This window comes from Hemitrygon akajei, chromosome 5 (genome assembly GCF_048418815.1).
Source record: "Hemitrygon akajei chromosome 5, sHemAka1.3, whole genome shotgun sequence".
Taxonomy (NCBI): Eukaryota; Metazoa; Chordata; class Chondrichthyes; order Myliobatiformes; family Dasyatidae; genus Hemitrygon; species Hemitrygon akajei.
In genome coordinates, this window is record NC_133128.1 from 133,687,458 (window position 1) to 133,706,302 (window position 18,845).

The 18,845-nt window shown below is 46.6% G+C and overlaps 1 protein-coding gene across 4 annotated transcripts in view; it reads right to left on the reverse strand.

Annotated features, from left to right (window-relative positions):
• Positions 1–18,845, reverse strand: part of LOC140728185 (partitioning defective 3 homolog B-like) — a 1,189,360-nt gene that overhangs the window by 580,061 nt on the left and 590,454 nt on the right. For all 4 annotated transcript variants that reach the window (XM_073046530.1, XM_073046528.1, XM_073046527.1 and 1 more), the window contains one exon: positions 2,574–2,759. In XM_073046530.1, coding sequence (XP_072902631.1) covers positions 2,574–2,759 — 186 coding nt within the window. The remainder of the gene's footprint in view (positions 1–2,573; positions 2,760–18,845) is intronic.

Sequence of the window (18,845 nt, forward strand, 5' to 3'; positions counted from 1 at the left end):
ACATGATATAGACCAGATGCAAATATAGGCTGAGAAATGGCAGATGGAGTTTAACCCAGATAAGTGTGAGGTGTTGCATCTCGGTAGGGCAAACGCAAGGAGACAGTACACTGTTAAATGCAAAGTCCTTAACAGTGTTGCAGAGCAGACAGATCTTGATATCCAAGTTCATAGCTCCTTGAAAGTGGCTACACATGTCGGTAGGGTGGTTAAAATGGCTTTTGGAATGCTTGCTTTTATCAGTCCAGGCATTGAGTTCAAAAGTCAGGAGATTATGACGCAACTTTATAAAACACTGGTTAGGCCATACCTGGAGTATCGTGTACAGTTCTGGTCTCGCCACTATAGGAAAGATATTGAGGCTGTGGAGAGGGTGCAGAGAGCTTCACCAGGATGCTGCCTGGATTAGAGGGCATGTGCTATCACGAGAGGCTAGATAAACTTGGGTTGTTTTCTCAGGAACGACGGAGGCTGAGGGGAGATCCGATAGAGATTTCCAAGATTATGAGTGGCTTAGATGGAGTGGACAGAGAGTATCTGTTTCCCAGGGTTGAAATGTTTAATACCAAAGGGCATGCATTGAAGGTGAGAGGGGATAGATTCAAGGGGGATGTGAGGGGTACGTTTTTTTACTTAGAGAGTCGTGGATGCCTGGAATGAATTGCTTTTGGTATGGTGTTAGAGGCAAATAAGATGCTTTTAAGAGATGTTTGGACAGGCACATGAATGTGAGGAAGATGGACGGATATGGACATGGTATAGGTAGGAGGGATTAGGGTTTGGGTGTTTACGATTTGTTTTTTAGCTGGCTCGACACAACATTGTGGGCCAAAGGGCCTGTTTCTCTGCCGTACTGTTCTATGTTCTATATTACCAGGATGACGTGGTTTGAGTTATAAGGAGAGGATGGATAAGCTAGGGTATAGAGGCTATAGGGTGATCTTATGCAGGGCACAGATGAAATACATGGTCACAATTTCCCCCCATTGTAGGGGAGTCTAAAACCAGAGGGTGCAGTTTAAAAGTGAAGGGTAAAATGTTGAAGGACACCTAGCAGGCAATGTTTCCACATAGAGATTGGTGGGTGCGTGGAACAAAATGCCGGAAGAGGTGGTGAAAGAAATACAGTTACAATGCTCAGTCATTTGGACAGGTGCAAGGATAGAAAAGGTTCAGAGGGATATGGGCTAAACACAGCCAAATGGGTCAAATGCAGCCAAGTGGGTCACTGTCATGGATGAGTTGGCCAAAAGGTCCAATTTCTCACTGTATTACACTATATTGAGACAGCTGTTGAAGAGCATGATCAGAAGTACAGGCTTAAGGTTTCTTGTTATCTGGCCAAGAACTCTTACAGTCCAGCCTTACAATCTATTAGCCCTTTTAAAGTTCTTGTCTGTCAACCACAGTGAAATCAATATGAGGTTGTACTCCCAGGAGCTCCCATGGGCAGTCAAAATTCAACCAGGTTTAAATGCTGGACCACAGTTCAATGAAACAGCATTAATATTTTAAGCACACAATTTAGTAGTGTTACATGGGCCTCAATTGTCAGCTGCCTGAATTGAGCACAAGAAGGGACAGAGAGGACAACAGAAACTCCTAAACAACAAACAAATCTTGCTGGAGGAACTCTGCAGGTCAGGCACGAATTATGGCGAGGAATATATAGTCAGCATTTCGGGTAGAGACACTTCATCGGGAAGGACTAGACAGGAAGGGAAAAGTCCTCCCAATTTTCTCAGTACAACCCCCTCTTCCACCCATCCACCTTCCCTTGCATCTGCTTTCACCTATCAGCTTGTTCTTTTTCTTCTTCCCCCACACTTGCTTATTCTGGCTTCTGGCCCCTTTCTTTCCAGACCTGATGAAAGCTCTTGGCCTGAAACACTGACTGTTTATTCCTCTCATTATATGCTGCTTGACCTGCTGAATTCCTCCAGCACCTTGTGTGTGTGTGTTGCTCTGGATTTCCAGCATCTGCAGAATCTCTTGTGTTTCCAACAGAAACTCTCAGGAGTCAGCTGAAGCAATCAGTGAACAGATCACATCCTATCCCTAGCTTTAACTCATCAGATTCCAAGGTGTACCAAGTGACACAACTCAAGAAATATTTTCTGGTTCAGACAGAGAACATTAGAACTGGCCTTATGAGCAGGAGCTGCATACCTCAGCCAACAAGGATCCAAGTGAATGACACCACAAACCAAGAATAAAGAAGAGTTAAGAAAAATTACATCTTGCAGAATTACATTCCTCCCTCCTTGCCAGAAAGTACAAGTGAACATTGAGGACTAAATCTTCCGGTCTTTCTGGAATGCCCACAATAGTAAATTATTATACCAATACTCACTAACTGCTTCAATAATACTAACTTAACATTTAAGTGTTCCTCAACTATTTATTCCTTCTACAGATCACATTTAATCTGTCACTTAATGGCTCCTGTCTTCACTTTTGAGGCAACATGAAAAAAGTTCTGCAATAAATAGTTATGAGTCTTCAAAGGTCATCACGATAATACGTGGAATATCCATTCATATTTGCGTTTCAACGTTGACCAACACAGTTACCTTGAAAGCTGCCCCTCCATGAAGAATAGCTTTAATGAATATTCCAAGGTCAGCTCCAGTCTCTTTTGATTTGTTTCCTTTAAGGCTGATGCCCAAGCCAGCAGAACCAGAGTCATTGAGTGGGATCTCAAAGATCAGGTGCTCCTTTCTCTCATCTGTGGGAAGGTTACAGTTTTGTTCCCCCTTCTGAAACAAAACAAAAACAATGGATGAAAAAGAATTAACAACCAGCTATTAACATTTCCAAATGATTTCAAGAACAGACAACCACCTCATTGGCTTTAATTAAGCATATGTAAAAGCACAGATTGAGTTTCATTTCCCACCATCCCTCCAATGCTCAAGGCCTACTCCAGAGTCTGAACACATTTCATAGAAAACCTACAGCACTATACAGGCTCTTCTGCCCCCAATGCTGTGCCAAATATGTACTTACTTAGAAATTACCTAAGGTTAACCATAGCTCTCTATTTTTTAAGCTTGATGTACCTATCCAGGAGTCTCTTAAAAGTCTCATTCTGGGTAAAACTTCACCCAAAATGAGATGTCAACACAATATTGAATGCACTATTCAAGGGTCACCATTTGGATAAGATGTAAAGTTGCCATATGTACTCTCTTAGGAGAACAAAAGAACCCCTCTGCATAATTCCAAGGGTCTTCATGTCAATATTTTTCCCTGGACTGACATCACTGAAAATTAAAAGTGAGATTCTAGTTATGATAGCATTCCTAATCCTGCAAACTTAATATGTATGTATAAACTGGCATCTTAATTTTGTACAGTATAACACTCATTTGCCATGGCACTCCAGGAGACTGTTTAACCCAGCAAATGTATGCTGGCCCCCCAGATAACCATAAGGATGCTACGTTAAAAATATATTTTTCTTTTTGATGATTTTTTAAATTATGTATCTGAAGATGAGAACACTGTGGTTTCTAATGTAGTAAAGGGAAGGATGGTATATCGAACATAGAACAGTACCGCACAGGAACAGACCCTTCAGCCTACAATGCATTGCCAAACTAATTATATGTCATCAAATGCCCCACTAAACTAATTGCTTTTGCCTACCCTTCCATTCTTTGGACATTCATGTAAGCAGCTAAGCGTCTCCTTGGAATGCTTCTATCATATTTGCTTCCACTACCACCACAGGCAATGCATTCCAGGCACCAATATCCCTTAGGCAAAAAAGTTGCCCCACAAACCTCCTTTGAACTTACTACACCGACATCAAATGCATGCCCTCCGATATCTGACGTAACAACCCTGGGAAGAGGATACTGGCCGTCTATGCATGTCTCTCTTAATCTTATATACATCCATCAGATTTCACCTCAGCCTCCACCCTTTCAGAGAAAACAGCACTAGTTTTTCCAACTCATTATAGCACATGCCCTCTAAACCAGGCAGCATCCTGGTAAACCTCTTCTGCACCCTCTCCAAAGCCTCAACATCCTTCCTATAATGGGGTGACCAGAAGTGAATGCAATCCTCCAGATGCTGCCTAACTAGAATTTTATAATGCTGCAACATATGTTCCTGACTCTTAAACTAAATTCCTTGCCTAGTAAAGGCTAGCATGCAGTAAAGCTTCTTTACCACCCTATTCAACCTCGCACCTTCAGGGAGGCATGGATTGAGACTCTAAGATCCCATTGCATATCAACACTGCTCAGGGTCTTGCCATTTGCAGTGTACCGTCTCTTTTCATTTTATCACTCAAAATGCAACACTTCACATTTGGCTGGGTCGAGCTCCATCTGCCATTTGTCCACCCAGAATCAGATTTATTATCACCAGCATGTGTCATGAAATTTGTTAACTTAGCAGCAGCAGTTAAACGAATACATAATATGTAAGAGAAAATAAATAAATGTAAATAAGAAAATCTATTACAGTATATGTGTATTGAATAGATTAAAAACCATGCAAAAATAGAAATAATGTTTAATTAAAAAGTGAGCTAGTGTTCATGGGTTCAATGTCCTTTTAGGAATTGGATGGCAGAGGGGTTAGAAGCTGTTCCTAAATCACTGAGTGTGTGTCTTCAGGCTTCTGTATCTCCTCCCTGATGGTAACAGTGAGAAAAGGGCACGCCCTGGGTGCTGGGGGTCCTTAATAATGGACGCTGCCTTTCTGAGGCACCGCTCCCTGAAGATGTCCTGGGTACTTTGTAGGTTAGTACTCAAGATGGAGCTGACTGAATTTACACCCCTTTGCAACTTCTTTCAGTTCTGTACGGTAGCCCCCCCCCCCCCACTCCATACCAGACAGTGATACAGCCTGTCAGAATGCTCTCCATAGTGCTTCTATAAAAGTTTTTGAGTGTTTTTGTTGACATACCAAATCTCTTCAAACTCCCCATGAAGTATAGTAGCTATATCTATATTCTGCTGTATCCTTTGGCAATCTTTTATGCTATCCACAGCACCAGCAATCTTCATATCATCTGTAAACTTACTAACTCACCCATCCATGTTTTCATCAAGGTCATTTATCCAGGTCACAAACAGCAGAGGTGACAGTATGTGTTGTAATGTGAGTATTATTAAAAATAAGTTAATAATAATCGGGAAGCTGTTGGTAAGAAGAGGCTGGCTCCGGGGTTGGCGGGATTTTATTTCCGGTATGCATTGTATATAATTCCACCAGCCATGCCGCACGAGGTACCTGGAAGCCTCTGTATTGTAAATATCATTTGCCGTCCCAGATACAGATGTTCTTTTGGCCATGAAATTGTCAAGTGGTCCTTTTTTTAAAGTAGAAGTTACCAAATATTGTTGGTGACAAGGTGAATTGGTTTTGTGGATGTGTCACCACATTTTGAACAGGAGCTGTGAACGGACAAGGAGCCTCACGTTCGAATGGCTACGTTTGAGACTATCGGTGCATTTGTGGAGGGAAATGAGGACTGCTGGAGTATGAGGAAAGGTTGGGACACTTTTCCTGTGCTAATGGAATTACTGAGGAGGCTAAGAAGTGCTCTATTCTCCTGAGTGGGTGTGGGGCAAAGACTTACAAGCTGATAAGGAACTTAGCCACACCACAGAAACTGGGAGAAATTCCATACGACGAACTGGTCAAGCTTGTGGGGAACAACCACAATCCGAAACTTCGGTGATAGTCCAACGGTTCGAGTTTCACAGCCATGTCAGGAAGCCAGGTCAGTCTGTGGGCGATTTTGTGGCCGAGCTTCGGCAGCTGTCGGAGCATTGTGATTTCGGAGCCGTGTTGGATGACATGCTCCGTGATAGATTAGTATGCAGCATTAATGACTCCACACAACGCCGCTTGTTGGGGGAAACCCACCATTGACTTTCAAGAAAGCCCTAGAGATTGCCCAAGGCATGGAGATGGCTGCTAATAATGCTAAGGATATCCAGAAAGGATATGGGGGGTCACAGCCAGTGGCAGTGCACCAAGTCAGGAGGGAGACTGGTAGACAGGAAAAATGGGTGGAATGTTTTCGGTGTGGAGGGACGCACTATGCAGATGTTTGCAAATTCAAAGATACTGTCTGCATGCTTGTAGCAAAAAGGGACATTTAGTTAAAAAGTGCAGGAGTTTAAAGGGTAAGGTTAAGCCTGGGCAGGGGAAAGCTCAACAGACTCAGGCAGCCACACACCACCTAGGAGAAGCAGACGGAGAGGCAGCGTGTGCCTACAACATGTTTGGGGTGGTAACGTATCAGGAACCACCTGAACCATATTATGCCACAGTCACTGTCAGGGGAAAGGACATTAGGTTTGAGATTGATTCAGGGGCTACTGCATTGGTCATTAGTGAGGAGATGTACAGGAGGACATGGGGGTCCAACCTGCCTCCCATCAGACCGTCTAAGCTCCAACTCAGGACCTATACGGGGCAGCCCATACCTCATTTAGGGGTGTTACATGTGGATATTTCAGCCGGGGGTCAGAAGGCTGAAGCCAGGCTGCTGATAGCTAAGGGCAGTGGGCCCAGTCTTTTGGTCCACGATTGGCTTCGCAAAATCCGGCTCAACTGGCATGAAATTAAGTATGCACACACGATGGAGGACATTCTGCAGTGGTATAATGATGTTTTCGGGGACGAGCTGGGCTCACTGAAGGGTGTGACAGTGAAACTCCATGTCGACCCTGAGGCCACACCACGTTTTTTTAAGACCAGGTTGGTGCACAAAAGGCAAAGTCGAGGAGGAGCTGGAAAGCTTACAGGGGCTGGGCATCATTGAGCCCGTCCAGTTTTCAAGGTGGGCAGCTCCCGTTGTTCCAGTTTTGAAGGCAGATAAAACGGTGAGGATATGTGGGGACTACAAGTTTATGGTGAGCCGGGTCTCTAAGCTGGAGGAGTACCCATTGCCACGGGCGGCTGACCTGTTTGCAACCCTGTCAGGGGGTAAGCTGTTCACAAAGCTGGACATGAGCCATGCCTACCAACAGCTGCTGCTCGACGAGGATTCAAAGGAGTATGTCACAATCAATACACACAAGGGATTATTCAAATACAATCGCCTGGTGTTTGGAGTGGCGTCTAGCCCCGCCATTTTCCAAAGGACAATGGACTCTTTGCTGCAGCGGATTCCGCACGTAGCAGTGTATCTTGATATTTTGATCACGGGAGCCACGGAGGGGGAGCATCTGGATAACTTGGAACAGGTGCTGAAGAGGCTCTCAGATGCAGGGCTGCAATTGAAACGCGGAAAATGTGTGTTCCTGGCTCCGAGTGTGACCTACCTGTGGCACAAGATTACAGCTGAGGGGCTTTGCCAGTGGAGGACAAAGTGAGAGCTGTCAAGGAGGCCCCAAGCCCCAAGAGCGTCACTGAACTCAGATCATTTTTGGACATGGTGAATTATTATGGCAAGTGTCTTCCTGACCTCTCAAAGGTTTTGGCCCCACTGTATAAGCTGCTTCACAATGACACTAAGTGGCGGTGGGATGACGAGCAGGAGGAAGCTCTCAAGGAAGTGAAAGAACTCCTCCACTGATGCACCATCAATAACTCTCGGAGACGGGAGGTGAACGATAGGCTTTTATTAGCAGCAAACGAGACCACGACATCTCGGAGACTGAGGGAGGAGCAGAGCAGTGCCTCCAATCGCCTTTCTACAGGGGTCTGTGGGAGGAACCACAGGAGCAGTCAGCAGAGGGGTGTGTCCAGACAGGTATATGTAGTTTACCACATTCACCCCCCCCTTTGTTTTAAAAGAGAGTCTCCACGAGGTGAAGTTTCTTACAAGTATATTTACAGGTTAAGTCTATCAGGCGGTCGAGTTGATCTATGTAGCACCGGCGGTGATTGCACCAGATGGAGTGGAGTGCCTTGGGGAGAAGCTCCTGCCAGCGAGAAACCGGCAATCCCTTTGACCTAAGGGCTAAGAGTGTGGCCTTCCACACTGTGGCATTCTCCCTCTCCACCTGTCCATTCCCCTGGGGATTATAGCTCGTGGTCCTGCTAGTAGCAATACCCCTAGCCAGCAGGTACTGGCGCAGCTCATCACTCATAAACGAGGACCCTCTATCACTGTGGCTATAGCAGGGATATCCGAAGAGTGAAGAGCTGGCGCAGGGCTTTTATGACGGACGTGGCAGTGGTATCGGGGCAGGGGATGGCAAAGGGAACCGCGAGTACTCGTCGATGACATTGAGAAAGTAGACATTGCGGTCGGTGGAGGGAAGGGGGCCCTTAAAGTCGACACTCAGTTGCTCAAAGGGGTGGGTGGCCTTGACAAGTTGTGCCTTTTCAGGATGGTAGAAGTGTGGTTTGCACTCAGTGCAGACTTGGCAGTCCCTGGTCATCGTCCTGATCTCCTCAACTGAGTAAGGCAAGTTCCGGGCTTTCATGAAATGGTAAAATCGGGTGACCCCCGGATGGCAAAGATGTGCATGGAGGGCGTATAGCTGGTCGAGCTGCGTGCTGGCACACGCTCCCCGGGATAGGGCATCAGGGGCTCATTGAGCCTTCCAGGCCAATACAGGATATCATAGTTGTAGGTGGAGAGTTCTGTTCTCCACCTCAAAATTTTATCATTTTTGATTTTGCCCCGCTGTTGGTTGCTGAACATGAACGCAACGGAGCGCTGGTCGGTCAGCAAAGTGAACCTTTTGCCGGCGAGATAGTGCCTCCAGTGCCTAATAGCTTCCACTAAAGCCTGGGCTTCTTTCTCCACCGCGGAGTGCCGAATTTCAGGGCCTTGAAGGGTACGAGAGAAGAATGCTACTGGCCTTCCTGCCTGATTGAGGGTAGCAGCCAGCGCGGTCGGAGGCGTCACTCTCTACTTGGAAGGGTATGGTCTCATCCACCGCATGAATCGTTGCTTTGGCAATGTCCCCTTTAATGCGGCTGAAGGCCGCGCGGGCCTCGGCTGAGAGGGGAAATGCGGTGGACTTGACCAGGGGGCGGGCCCTGTCTGCATTGTGAGGGACCCATTGGGCGTAATAGGAAAAGAAGCCCAGGCACCGTTTGAGGGCTCTGAGGGTGGTGGGAAGAGGGAGTTCCAACAGGGGGCGCCTACGTTTGGGGTCAGGGCCAGTGACCCCGTTCTCCACGACATACCCAAGGATAGCAAGTCGGGTGGTTCTGAACACACACTTGTCTCTGTTATAGGTGAGGTTAAGAGCTTTGGCTGCTTGGAAATATCATTGGAGGTTGGTGTTGTGATCCGGCCAGTTGTGACCGTAGGTGGTGATGTTATCCAGATATGGAACATGGCCTTCAGTTGGCACTGGTCCACCATCCGGTCCATTTCCCTCTGGAAGACAGAGACACCATTCGTGGCACCGAAGGGGATGCGCAGGAAGTGATAGAGCCTGCCGCCCGCCTCGAAGGTGGTGTAGGGGCGGTCCTCTGGGCGGATGGGGAGCTGGTGATAAGCGGATTTCAGATCTATTGTCGAGTACACCTTGTACTGAGCTATCTGATTGACCGTATCCGCAATGCGGGGTAGGGGGTACACGTCAAGCTGCGTGAACCTATTGATGGTCTGGCTATAGTCCACGACCATCCTATTCTTCTGCCCGGTCCAAACAACAACTACCTGGGCCCTCCAAGGGCTTGTGCTTGGCTCAATGATCCCCTCCCTGAGCAGCCGCTGCATCTCCGACTTAATGAAGGCCCTGTCCCCCCGCGCTGTACCTCCTGCTTTTAGTTGCCACAGGTTTACAGTCAGGGGTCAGGTTGGCGAACAGCGTGGAGGAGGGATCTTGAGGGTGGAGAGGCTGCAAGTGGTGTCAGTAGCGCGGCTGTTGGCATGGTGCTGGGTGGGATGTGTGGGTCGGTGTGTGTGTGTGGTCAGTAGCGGGGTACATGACGAAGTCCCACAAAACTGAGGATTTCTGACAGTGATTGGTGGGAAGGGCCCGTCATATTCCATTGTCACACTTTTCAGGTGGCTCTGGAAGTCGAGCCCCAATAGCACAGGGGCACACAGTTGAGGCATGACCAGCAACGCAAAGTCCCGATATTCTGTGCCCTGCACCACCAATGTCACTACACAACCCCCCCCGGATGTCTGTGGAATGCGATCCAGAAGCCATGGTGACCTTCTGGCTTACCGGCCGTGTCACGAGTCCGCAGCGTTGCACTGTGTCCGGGTGAATAAAACTCTCAGTGCTGCCCATGTCAAACAGGCAGCTAGTCCTGTGCCCCTCCACCAGGATGTCCATCATTGACCTTGCGAGCTGGGGTGGGGTGCTTTGGTCAAGGGTCACGGAGGCCAGAGTTGCATCGCCATCTTGGTACCCGGTAAGCACCCGTGGGTCGGAGGCGGGGTGAGGTGGCGCCGACAAAGTTGGCCGCCCCCATGCCTCGCACACGGCGGGCAGGCAAGATGACGGCGACCAAGATGGCAACCCCCATTCCTTACACGCGGCGCTGCTCGATCCCGCTCGTGGTTTGGACTTACAGGCCTTGGCGAAGTGGCCCTTCTTGCCGCAGCTGGAGCAGGTCGCTTCTCGGGCCGGGCAGCGTTTTTGGGGGTGCTTTTCGAGTCCGCAGAAGTAACACTGTGCGGACTTGCGACTGGTAGCAGCCGAGGACGATTCGCCGGCGGGTTGCATGGACTTCACAGACTCGCGACTGGCAGCAGCTGAGGTCGATTCACCGGCGGGTGGCAGGGTCTGCAGCGTCCATGGGACCGGCGGGAGATCGCGCGGCTGGACAGCGTTAACATCGTGCAGAGCTGCCTCCAGCGTGTCGGCCAGCTCGATCGCCCAATGTAAGGTAAGATCGGTGTTTTCCAGCAGCCGCTGACGCACATACACTGACCTGATCCCCATAACGAAGGCGTCTCGTACCAGGAGCTCCGCATGCTGTTCTGCCGTCGGCCCCCTGCAGTCGCAGGCCTGCACGAGTGGCTGTAGGGCCCGGACAAAATCAGCGCTCGACTCTCCGGCCCGCTGCCGCCGTGTAGCTAAGCAATGTCTTGCGTAGACCGCATTCACCGGCCGCCGGTGTCGTCTTTTGAGGGCATCCATCGCACCCTGGTAGTCCGTTTGGTCTCTGATCATGGAGTAGACCCTTGCACTGACTCTGGAGAGGAGAACCCTGCGCATCATGGCAGGCTCGGTCACATGAACCTCCTCCAGGTACGATTCGAAGCATGCTAGCCAGAGTTCGAAAGCGTCACCGGCTTCCTGGGATTGAGGGTTGAGATCCAATCTGTCTGGTCGTAAAATGCTCTCCATGTTTTAAAATTGCTGCTAATAAAATTAATGCACCTGTAGCGATGTGCTACACGCAGCGCTGCAATAACGACACAGAGTCGGTGAGCTGCAGTTACAAAAGAGGTTTATTCAAACTTCGCGGCCTCGCTTTAAAGCCTTCTTGATGCGTATTCACAGTCCCGTCCCGCGCGCGAGCTTTTCCCCTTGCTGGTGAAGCAGGCTTGGCACCCTCTTTGGGACCGGCCTCAATGCCGGCGCGCGCCGCTTTGTGAGCTGTTCGAGTGCGCTGGGAAGTGGGTCGCCACACACAATCAATAACTCTCGGAGATGGGGGGTGAACGATAGGCTTTTATTAGCAGCAAATGAGACCAGGACATCTTGGAGACTGAGGGAGGAGCAGTGCCTCCAATCGCCTTTATACAGGGGTCTGTGGGAGGAGCCACAGGAGCAGTCAGCCGGGGGGCGTGTCCAGACAGGTATACCTAGTTTACCACATCCACTCAGCAAAGCTGCTCACTCACTACGACCCAGACCAGGAGATCACCCTTTCATGCGACACTTTGCCCTATGGAGTCGGAACAGTTCTCTCACACGTAATGGAGGACCATTCAGAGAAGCCTATTGGCTTTGCTTCACGTACCCTGACGACTGCTGAGAAGGGACATTCACAGCTAGACAAAGAAGGTCTGGCTATTGTTTTTGCGGTCAAACGTTTTCATCAGTACCTCTATGGACGTGCATTCACAATTTATATGGACCATAAACCACTGATGAGCCTTTTTAGTGAGACCAGATGCATCCCACCGCTAGCCTCAGCCAGGATACTGCGTTGGGCTCTCACACTGTCAGCCTACCAGTATACTATTGTGTACAGAGCGGGTGGAGATAATGCAAACGCCAATGCGCTGAGTCGACTCCCTTTACCTGAGACGCCTGTTACTACATATGTGCCTCCAGAGACTGTGTTTTCATTGGAGAGGCTGTCAGAGACACCTGTAAAGGCACCCCAGATCAAGCAATGGACAGAGAGGGATCCAGTCCTCTCTCAAGTCAAGACTTTTCTTTTACAAGGTTGGCCTAGAGTTGTGGAAGGAGAGGAACTGAGGCCTTATGCCAAACACAAGACAGAACTGAGTCTGCAGGATTGTTGCATTTTCTGAGGGGGCGAGGGTCATCGTGCCTCCCCCTGGCTGTTCACAGATTGTGGAGGAAACTCATGAGATTCACCCAGGGGTGTCTCGAATGAAAAGCCTTGCAAGATCCTACGTCTGGTGGCTGAGAATGGATCAGGATCTGGAGAACAAGGTAAAATCATGCACGCAATGTCAGACCAGTCAGAACATGCCACCACCAGCTCCTTTGCACCCATGGGAGTGGCCAGTCTACCCCTGGTCGAGGCTACATTTGGACTTTGCTGGCCCCTTTATGGGGCAGATATTTCTTGTAATGATAGATGTGCATTCCAAATGGATCGAAGCTCATATCATGAGCAACATCACAGCCCCCTCAACCATAGACAAACTCAGGCAAGTGTTTGCAGTCCACGGGTTGCCTGACACTCTGGTCACTGATAATGGCCCGACGTTCACCAGTGAGCTGTTCAATGAGTTCATGCAGCAGAATGGCATTCGTCACATTCGGACGGCCCCTTTCCACCCAGCCTCAAATGACTTGGCTGAGCGGGCTGTTCAGACAGTGAAGGAAGGCCTGAAGTGGATGACGGGACTCTCTTAGTACCCGGCTTTCAAGTTTCCTGTTTAAATACTGCCTCACGCCACAGACTATGACTGCATGCACTCCAGCAGAGATGCTGATGGGGCGTAGGCCCAAATCAGGATTGGACCTGCTGTGCCGGGACATGAAGGCAAAAGTGGAGAGAAAGCAGGAAAAGCAGAAGGAGGGACATGATCAACATGCGCGAGACAGACAGTTAGAACCAGATGACAATGTCTATGTGAGAAACTTCAGCAGTAGCAACATTCAGCAATGGCTACCTGGGGTTATTCTTGAGCAGAGTGGTCCAGTCTCCTATGTTGTTAAGCTGACTGATGGGCGTGTTTTCTGCAGACATCAGGACCATGTGCGCCTGCGTCATGATACAAGCTCAGAGGTAGACAGTTCCATGGTGTTTCCAATGGTGAGACAGACTACTGGGGAAGCATGTCCACCAGTGACGTTGCTGGAGGGAAAGACGCTGGCAGAGGAGGCAGAGTCCCCTGAAGAGGATGGACATTTTCACACGGACACACAGACCCCTCTCATGTCCCCAACACCAGATCCACCCAAAACATCCTCACCAGTGGTGCCTGCTGGGTCACCGGGGGTAGTGCGTAGATCGCAGCGCCCTCGCAAACCTCCTGACAGACTGAATCTTTGATTGGATAGTTTCTTTTGTTGCTAGATTGAACGTTGAATTTGCCACTTTTTTTTTTAGGTGTTTTGTATTGGTAACCTGTTGCTAACGATACCACTGTTTTTCATTTCCCAGTTCTTCTGTATTTGGGGAATGTTGGATTTTAAAGGGGGAGAAGTGTTGTAATGTGAGTATTATTAAAAGTAAGGTAATACTAATCGGGAAGCTGTTGGTAAGAAGATGCTGGCTCCGGGGTTGGCGGGGTTTTATTCCCGTACCGCATTGTATAAAGATCCACCACCCATGACACACGAGGTACCTGGAAGCCTCTGTATTGTTAGTATCATTTGCCATCCCAGATAAAGACGTTCTTTTGGCCTTAAAATTGTCGAGTGGTCCTTTTGTAAAATAGAGGTTACCACAGTACGTATCTCATTGGAATACCATTAGTCACAGACCTCCAGCCAGAATAAGTCTCATTGACCACCACCCTCTTTGAACAAGCCAGTCCACTGTGGATCCCTGTGCCAAACTGTGGATCACTGTGAAGCTGCAGAGCACCTTAACCTTCTCGACAGGCCTCCCATCAGAAACCTTGTTACTGTAGTAAAATCCATGGTCTGATTTTATTATTGCAACAATATAAAAATAATGGATTTCAAGAAAATGTGTCCATTATGTTCAGGAAAGATCACATTGAGGATAGTAAACTATCTGTGTGCTCACATGAATTTTCAAGTCAATGTGCAACAAGGTTCCTGTCTTCTTTGTGCACTTTCAATTCAGACACTCACATGCCATTTGTATATCCCCCACTGATACCTCAATTGAAGTAATTTACAGATATCTATTCAGTGAAACAACATCGAGTATTCATTCAATGCGTCATCGCTTTCAATGGATAAATCTACCAGGCAAGTCAACAATAGCAAAGGAAACAATTGTTTGCACAAATGTTCAACTCTCTCTCGATGGGTCAACAGCAAGGCTTTTCACACTGAAGCACGGTATATAAGTCAGACTAATAAGAAGACTATCTTCAGCTCACAAAGGGAAAAAAAAGATAATTCAGGCCAAAGTCACTGCATTACCAGAACAATGATAAGACTGTTCCTTTAGTGCTTCCCGCCAATTGTAGGCACAGAAGCACTATTCAAAGTACAGGAGTAAATTGGGAGTTACTGACAGTTTCATTAGTCTAATACAAAAGCTGCATGGCATCAGGGACAAAACTAGTGAATTCAAAGCTTCCTGGCTGGAAACGAGTGATGCTTGATTTACAGATATTAATTGCAATAATAACATTTTGAAGGTAAAGTAGTGCTTGTGCATTTATATAGTGAAAGGCATGCAATTTAAAGAACACTCATGTCTGCATCCATTATTAAAATCCTGCACAACCACTCTTCACATGTAACTGTTAAAGTGCAATTCAGGTTGTAATGCTCTTGTCCTTAAGCTTCTAACATGAATCCTACAACAGTCAGCAGCTACCTTAGGGCTATCTTTCTGAGTACATGACAGGTGGAGTCACTGCCCTGTCAACAACCATTTGAATTTCTATAGCATGTTTAACATAACCAATCACCCCCAGAAGCTGCAGAGCAGCATTCTTAAATAAAATTTCCAAACTTTTGCATTCTCTAAGTCTTGCCTCTAATTTACTTTGGTTTAAATACAAACCTTCCCCAGGTTACGAATGCTCAACCTACAGACACCCATTATGTATAAGCAAGTTCCCCATAATGTTATTAAATTCAAAGGTCTGGTGTACATACATGAATTCCTACAAATTCAGAACTGCTATCTCTCTCTCTATTTTTAGTAATAGTTCTTTATTATCAGTTGTATGGCAACAACACTGTGGAGATACGGTTGTCAGATAAAGTGCATTCTGTATACTTCTAAAAGATTAGCTTTATTTATTGTGCATACATCAAAACATACAATGACCAACACCCTCCAAGGGTGTGCTGAGTACAGTTCACCAGTGTCACTAGTCCTCCGGCGCCATCACAGCATGTCCACAACTTACTAACCAACTTACCAACTCTTTTGTCTTTGGTTTGTGGAAGGAAAATGGAGCAAGCACCTGGATGAAACCCACACTGTCACAGGAACAACGTACAAACTCCTTAGAGACAGTGGTGGAAATTGTACCCTAATCACTGATGTTGTAATGCTATGCTACTGTGCTCTATTACACTGCTATACCAAAATCGACATAAGGGCATTTATAGAATTGAACCCTTTCATTACCCAGGGACTTGTAGCTGCAATGAACTGGAATCCCAAAGTTCATTAACTGAACCTCTACAGACCTCTGCTTCAATGTTCCTCAGACACCTCTCACAATCTACCCCTGTAATTAAGTTTCGGATCACCTGTCCAGTGGGCGTGCCGGGTTGGGGGCTGGCTCCTCCCGTCAGTGCAGCTCTCCAGTGTTTTCTCCCTGGAAGCCACGCTCTATTGCCTTCGCTTGCGAAATGAGCAACTGCTGCGTACTTGTTCTTGCAGAAACATGGCTCTAGTAAAACATCTCGTGCACCAGCAATCTTCAGACCATGCCACTTAGGGACCCGTCCTAATATTTTTTGTGACGTTAAGTGCTATCATAACTAAATGTGTTATGTGTGGTGTGCTTGTGTGACTGCATCGACAGAGTTGTGCACCTTGACCCTGGAAGAACGCTGCTTCATTTAGCTGTATACACGTGTATGTATGATATTTTACACTTATACATGTGTATGTATGTATAATATTTAATTGATTTTTTTTAGAGCAACAATATTAAATTCTGTCTGATAATATTCCAGTGGGTTGTCATGAGGCAATCAGAATCAGCAAAGGAATACTGGGAAGCAAGTGAGAAAGTAGACTTGAAGAAAGCAAGAGCAGCCAGCATCATATGATAGGCAGAGCAGAAATAGGGAGCTAAATGGTGTTCTCCTATTTCTTAGGGTCTTGTGGGATACCTTCTTTTGTTAAAGCGGGTGTATAAATGTACATTGCTTCGAAATCACGAATATTTTCTGCGTTCAAATCCTACTTCACCTTCAAGGGTGGAAATGTCTATGAAATAGCATAGAAATATGAACTTCAGCAGCCAAGCATTAAACTGCTCAAGCTCTCAGATAGAACATCCACCATCCACTCCTCACCGTCTATCGAACAAGTGAAGCACTGCGGAGAAACCTCATTGTGCTTTCTTTCAGATGACGTGCACAGGAGAAACTAAGATCATTAATGGATACTGAGAATCTGAGAAAAGGCTAAGGAGCTGAAGCGGCTCCTGCCTCAAAAATGCTTCACAGTGACCTACACAATACTTCTAGATAATGAAGGGGGAAAGAAATCACAACTAATGCAGGGTAGCAGCTTGTTAATGTAGTGGCATGAGTTACAAACTGAGAGAAAGCAAAAACGTTAAGTGATTTTTATTCTTCATTAGATTTTGGAGAAGGTCAAAGCAAAGAGTGTAAATTGGCACAAAGGGCACAATATATTTCTGGAGAAAGGAGCAACAAGGAAATGTATTTGAGACTTTGTAGCTCTCCCACAGCTCAATTCAGTGTGTGGAGTGTGAAAAAGAGAAATTGAAAGACAGACAGACAGACAGACAGACATACTTTATTGATCCCGAGGGAAATTGTTTTAAGGTACTTCAACGTAGTTTAGCAATACAACGTTGTAAGAAAACACAACATACATTTTCTTATGACAGAGAAACGGCCACTTGCACCGTCAAGTATATGCTGGCATTCCCATCAATCCTATTCCTCCGCTTATTCCCAGTAACTCTTTCTGCTATTGAGCACATTCACATGGAGCACTGCCTTAAGAAAGCAGAATCCATCATTAAAGGACCCCCACCATTCAGGCCTTGCTTTCTTCTCGCTATTACAATCGGACTGGAATCTTAGATCCCACACCACCAGGTTCAGGAACAGTTATTACCCTACAACCATCAGGTTCCTGAACCAACACGAATAACTTCACTCACCACCACTCTGAACTGATTCCACAACATACAGACTTACTTTCAAGTACTCTTCAACTCTCGTTCTCAGTAGTGATTTTTTATTTTCACAATTTGTCTTCTTTTGCACATTGACTGTTTGTCAGTCATAGTTTATGTACAGTTTGTCATAAATTCTATCGTATTTCTTTATTTTCCTGTAATTGCTCGCAAGAAAATGAATCTTAAGGCAATATATGGTAACATATACATACTTCGATAATAAATTTACTCTGGCTTTAACTTTGATTCACATGGTCATCACCTTCTCTAATTTTCCTATCAATCACATACAAGTAGGGCCAACTTCTACAATAGCCAGTTACACTATCAGCACACCAACTGAGTGTATAAAACACCTCCCATAAAATAAACTAACTACTGAGAAATATTTCCATGCAATGCTTTCAATAGATACCTCTAAGATGACAATATTAAAGAAAGGTGATGTGCTTGTACCAACCTGAAACATACAGTTAGATAAGTCGTAACAAGATAATTCAGAGAAATGCTGCAGCGCAAAGGGAGACAGCAGAGGGAAAAGGGGAATAGAAGAAAGGAGAGGGAGATGGAGAAGGAGGGAGAAGGTCTTACAATCTTATGTCAGTCAACCTTGAAACTTCAAAGTCACTTATAAAAGTCAGTGCTGGCTTTTATTCCATTCTTCTTTGCTACGTTCCTTTCTAGGTTTAGGCCTGTTGCTATCCCATCTCTGATAGCTCGACAGGATGTTACGGTGCACTACCTGAACTACTGCAGGCAGTCCTGGTAGTGGAGACAACCCAGGCTTCAGACTGAGCAACGAAGCAATAATAGCCCAAATCCCCCACCAGATGATGTGAAATTTGGAAAAGAATCAGCAGACGGTGTTATTTCAAATACCTGCTGCCCTCTCCTTGTTGGTTAAGGTTGCAGGTTTAGGAGATGCTGTCAAGGTAGCCTTTTCAAGTAATTGTATGTGTAGATTTCAGTCACAGTATGCTAGTGATTAAAGGAATGAACGTCCAGGATTGCGGTTAGAATACCATCATACAGATCCTGGAACTTACAGAACATTGTCACAAATAGATACAGCCCAGAAACAGGCCCTTCAGCCCATCAAGCCCATGCAGACCATAAACATTTATTCTCTTTGAGAATGTGGGAGGAAACAGGAGCACCAGGATGAAAGCAATGTGCCACCCTAAAAGAGAAAGGTTGTTGGGGACTGCAGTCACACAGGCTTGCAATGACAGCTGTGTCACAC